At 39.2% G+C, this 5,364-nt stretch overlaps 1 protein-coding gene across 1 annotated transcript in view; it reads right to left on the bottom strand.

Moving 5' to 3' along the window:
* The window catches only part of LOC119408458 (short transient receptor potential channel 7-like), a 75,903-nt gene that overhangs the window by 47,389 nt on the left and 23,150 nt on the right, over positions 1–5,364 (bottom strand). The window contains exon 4 of the mRNA XM_037675284.1: positions 3,001–3,165. Within this exon, the coding sequence (XP_037531212.1) occupies positions 3,001–3,165 (165 nt within the window). The remainder of the gene's footprint in view (positions 1–3,000; positions 3,166–5,364) is intronic.

The raw sequence follows: 5,364 nt of genomic DNA, 5'->3' as shown, positions 1-5,364 counted from the left end.
CACACACACACACACACACACACACACACACACACACACACACACACACACACACACACAGATGTTTTGTGTGTCAGCTGCAGCCTGATGATTGAATCCAACGGCGGAGAATCTCTCAGCGTTAGTGCTCTCCAGCCCCTCATGCTCACTTGACATCAGCTGTTCTCACTCTCTCACTCCGCCTGCAAAATGACTCATTCATCAGCGAAACGCCAGACATGAAGCAACGATCCATGACGCTGTTAAGCTCCCAGTGTGTGCACGCACAGACACACTAACGCAGACAGACAGTTGCTGAAGGATTATCCACGTTGATGAGCAGATTTGCATAACTGCTTGCCGAGTTTCTGTGTGGCCCCTGTTTTATTGTGTTGCTTTGCAAATTAGTTTTTTCTTGATGGAGTGGGACAAATGTGGGAGAAAGTTGCTTTTAGCCCTGTAATCAAAACATGATGACACAGTACTCTTTAAATCCCAAATCAGCTGATTTCTTAGTCAAACTAGCTATTGGTTTTCGGTCTGTGAAAGGGGTTGAAAAATCAGTTTCTTGTCAACGTTTAAATGAATAGACAGCCATAATCACATGCTCATAATTTTCAGACAAACATAAAAGCATCATAATTAACTTTTAGTGGGAAAAAAAAATGAAAACATTAAATCTTCACGAACAGTGATGAGGTTGATTGTAAGAATGCTGTTGTGCAAATCCACAGTTTTTCCTCTTTATTTCCCCTTTTTCTAACGTTCTAGTTTTATTCTTTATTTTGTGTGTGTATATTTATGTGTGTGTGTGCGTATAAGCAAGAGAGAGCGTTGCTGCGCTTCTTTCAAACTGATGCAATGACTTCCATTCTTCTCAAAGATGTGCCTTTACGTACACATTTCCTGTTCACAAACTGTTGAGAAAATACTTGACTGGCAACTTTATTATTGCCCACTTGTCAAAGGGTGGTTGGTAATGCAATGCCTATGTGTATGTGTGTTAGAGTTGCATTCTGGCCCACAATATCCGACCCGGCCTGGCCCCAGCCTGTAGCCATCATTTCTGAACCCCACCCAACCCAACGAATTAACATTGCTTACAGGTCCAAACCCGAAAAAAACATTTTGAATTTGGCTTTGACTGTTATATACTGTAGCTATTAATGGTCAGCGGATGCACGCAGCTAAGGGGGCAGAAGATCGGAGCCGAGGGGGTGTTTGTCCTTTCATGGCCGTCAAAGCGCATTAAATCCCTGCATTCTGCATTATTCAAACACGGACCCTGCTCTGACCTTTTGGATATTTTGGGACCTCACCTGTTTGGGTCGTCGGCTGTGCGTGTTCGCTGAGTGCAGCAGTTGAATGAATTTGGGCTTTGATGGATTGCTGCCTGGCAGTATAGTCCCATCTGAAGCTTAACTGAACTTTTCTTTTTACCTCTTTCATTCATTCAACCTTTATTTATACAGATAAGTCTCATTGAGCCTAGAAGACTCATTTACAAGTGAGATCAAGGCTGGTCAGCGAGCGGTCAAATGGCCGCGTGTGGCTGGTGAATGTATGGCAAGCCATGTTGCCATATAGTGAGATTGTCAGCCGTGCGCGTCCGCTGACGCAATCGAAAGCCCGACACCAGGCCGGCCTGCAAATTACGTACATTATTATGGCCAGGCATGGCCCAAATCTGGGTCAGGCCTGGCTGGGCTCCGGGTTCGGGTTAGAAATGACAACTCTAATGTGTGTTCATTAATCTGCCTGTTAGCAAAATACCTCGTGAACTACTAAACATATTTTAATGAAACTCAGAAAGATTTGTCAAAGGGTGGTTGGTAATGCAATGCATATGTGTATGTGTGTTAGAGTTGCATTCTGGCCCAAAATATCCGACCCGGCCCGGCCCCAGCCTGTAGCCATCATACCCTTTCATCATTCTTACCAAACACAGAAATGGCTATAACTTATTGTGATATAACTGGAAGTGGTAGTAGCTGAGAGTCATCTCTAATATATATCTATCAAGATTGAGTCAGGTTCTTCAGAGAAGTCTTGGATCAAAACCAAAGCATTTAAGCAACTAAGAATCCGTCCAGAGGACCTGACTCAATCTAGTTAAATTCATTTACCTGGATTATTGAGCATACATCAGGACATTTCTAACACATACTTTGAGCATTTACATATTGCATGTTTTACAATATGATGTGAAAACACGCTTGACATGATTTTTAAGATTGGACCAAAAGTTAAAAATTTCATTTTTCGAGAAAAGTTGATTTATATTAAAAAAAAGGAAAAACATATTTTAAGAAAACCAAAGACATTATTTACAAGCAGCATTTTCCGAGGTTCTTCTAACAGCAACAAAACTGTAAAGTTTGTGGTTTTGGCTAAATTACCAAACAAACACTTTATATTGTTCTTGAACACTGTTTTTGTTTTAATTGATTTTATTGTAGTATATTCTTGTCTGTACTCCATATGTCTGTCTAAAACAGGTCGCTCTTGAAAATGAGTCCTCGTGACTCATTGAGACTACCTGTATAAATAAAGGTTCAATAAAACATATATAAATAAATAAATACTACAATGGTCCCATTTTAACTTGTGCACAACCAAACAAAGCCAAATTTCTGGCGATGAGCAAGTGTTTAGAAGAAAGTCTAAAGTGATGCTTCAGAATGAATCACTGTGGTAAATCATTACAATAACAAAATAATAGATTACAGTTTGATATCAACTCCTTGGGGAAAATATTTTGAATAACTATCTTCAAAAAAAGACCCAGAAAAAAGGAGAATCAAGCGAACTTACACACATAAACTTTAAAATAAAAATGCTAATGCCATCTTACTAATCATGTTGAGTATGCATTGATGAAAACACTAGATGTAAGGGTCCTTGAACAAGAAAATAAAACAACAGCAATTGATTATTTTATACATTACATTGTATATGGAATCAACTATTAAAAAAAAACCTAAGTTGTGCTCATCTGTGCACAAGCATGTAGCATCATACCTTGCTACAGGGCATTATCCAGTAGGCGATAGCCAGGAAGGGAAGCCCTACTGTTACCCCCAGCACCGTCCAGCACTTCACACCAACGGACTGCTGCCTCAGGCCTGGCAGGTTCTCATACCAGATAGTCAGCAGCTGCTGCTGGCAGTTGGGATGAGCAACAAACTGAAGATGGAAAAAAAGACAAGAAACTTGAGACAGGAAAGGAGAAGTGGGCACAGGTCAAAGACGGATACAGGAGCAGCTGAGTCATTAACAAGAACATTTTTCCAAGAATTACTAATTTGATTTCGTTATCTTTTTCTCTGATTGTGTTACATTCATACTAAAAGCTGCTTACTTGGTCATGTGTCGTTAATGACAGACCATTCTGAAAGCCTTCCTTATGCATTTAAAACACGGACATTTTCTAACAGTATTTATGATTATACTTGAAGTTTTAGATGTACAATAATATTTTTTGCATCCTGTTATCAGAATGGTAAGTTATGTCCACCACAATGAAGGGACAACCCAGAAAACTTGAAGTTTATGACATGATGTGCTAACAACAAGCTGTAGAATAATGTAGGCAGCAGAGCATCTTTTCACAGATGAATGAATCAAGAAAGAAGCAAAGACTCTTTTAGTTTTAGAATAGAAATGCGCATCTGCATCACTGACACGAAATGAATCAGTTGAGATATTTTCACCTTTGTATAAATTACACCTGAATGAGTGACTGATGTTGAACCAGCTGGAAAGTTTGACCATGACCAAAGTCCATAAATACATCCATTATCTTTACCCGCTTCTTCCATTTTGGGTCACTGGGGTCACCGGTGCACAGCGATCACTATGCGAGGGGCGGGGTACACCCTGGACGGGTCGCAAGTCCATCACAGGGACACATAGAGACAAACGAGACAAACAACCATTCACTCTCTCACTCACACCTAGGGGCAATTTAGAGTTACCAATCAGTCTAACATGCATGTTTTTGGTCTGTGGGAGGAAACCGGAGAACCCGGAGAAAACCCACACATGCACGGAGAGAACATGCATACTCCACCCAGAAAGGCCCCTGGACCGGGGTTTGAACCAAGGACCTGCTCGCTGAGAGGCAGTAGCTCTACCAGTTGCGCCACCGTAATGACCAAAGTGAACATTTTAAAGAGGATTTTGCAGATAATCAGTCCGAAGAGTTTCAAATGACTGGAAACCGTATAGTTCCTCAAACATATCTTTGAGGAACGTTTCCTCTGGTTGCATAGAAGACAAAGGGTGGTGGGTGAAAATAATCATCTTACAATTTTATGCCAAACTCCAAGGGCTCCCTCCCACAGACTTAAAACATTTAAGTTTTGTTAACTGGTTATTCTTAAAAGTCCACATGAGTAAAAGCATAAATGATTATCTGTCTTGTTTGTCTCTTTGTGGCTCTGTGATGGATTGTTAACATGGGCCTGGGTGGAACCCACTTCTCACTCAATCACTGCAGAAAGTAGGCACCAGCTCCCTTTGACCCAGCAGGAACAAGTGTCTAAAGAAAATGGGTGGATGGAATATAGATTTAAAGATCCCAAGTTTTGCAACAAGGCAATATGAACTTGTATAAATATAAAATATGAACTAGATCAAAGTTACATTGTTTTGACCAATTACCACAATCTGTAGAACATGTAGTAGGAACTTAACAACTTTATCAAAGGAGTAAACAACCATTGGCTTCAGTTCAGGAATTGATTCTATTTTTTTAACATTACAACCGTGTTATTTCAAAATGACCTAATTTACATTTCTTGATAAATACAATCCTAAGACAAGTTCTTGAGAATGTCATTTTAAATATCCATTAAAAAAAGAAAACATCCTATACATCTTCCTTTCAAGCAGTTTTACATTGGTTAAAAATACATACTTGATGTCTGATGTTAAGCCATAAAAAGTGAATAAAATGGGTAAGGGTTGGAGATCTACAGTATTTGGAAATGTGTTGAGAAATTATTAGATTTGGTACCAAGCAGAACATCTTAGACTACACAAAGTCTCTGACTTGTAAACAATTTTCCAGAATATCAAAGAACATAGTAATTGAAAAAGGCAAAGCCATTTTCCAGGAACAAGTTATCTCTCATGGGTGATGAGTTCAAATGAGGACAAACTTTAAACTTGACATTCCTAAAACTCATCCAAAGTAAAATTTGTAATATAACACTTTTTTTTTACACTGTGTCTTTACTTTGTCATTTTTTTCATTCGACCTTTATTTAAATAGGTTAGTCTCATTGAGCCACGAGAACTCATTTACAAGAGAGACCTGAATTTTAACAGAGTGATGGCAACAGTGGACAACAATAACAACAATAGACAGTCACAAATGAT

The sequence above is a fragment of the Nematolebias whitei genome, chromosome 4, assembly GCF_014905685.2.
Source record: "Nematolebias whitei isolate Nwh7 chromosome 4, NemWhi1, whole genome shotgun sequence".
Taxonomy (NCBI): domain Eukaryota; kingdom Metazoa; phylum Chordata; class Actinopteri; order Cyprinodontiformes; family Rivulidae; genus Nematolebias; species Nematolebias whitei.
This window is presented reverse-complemented; position numbering and strand designations above follow the sequence as displayed.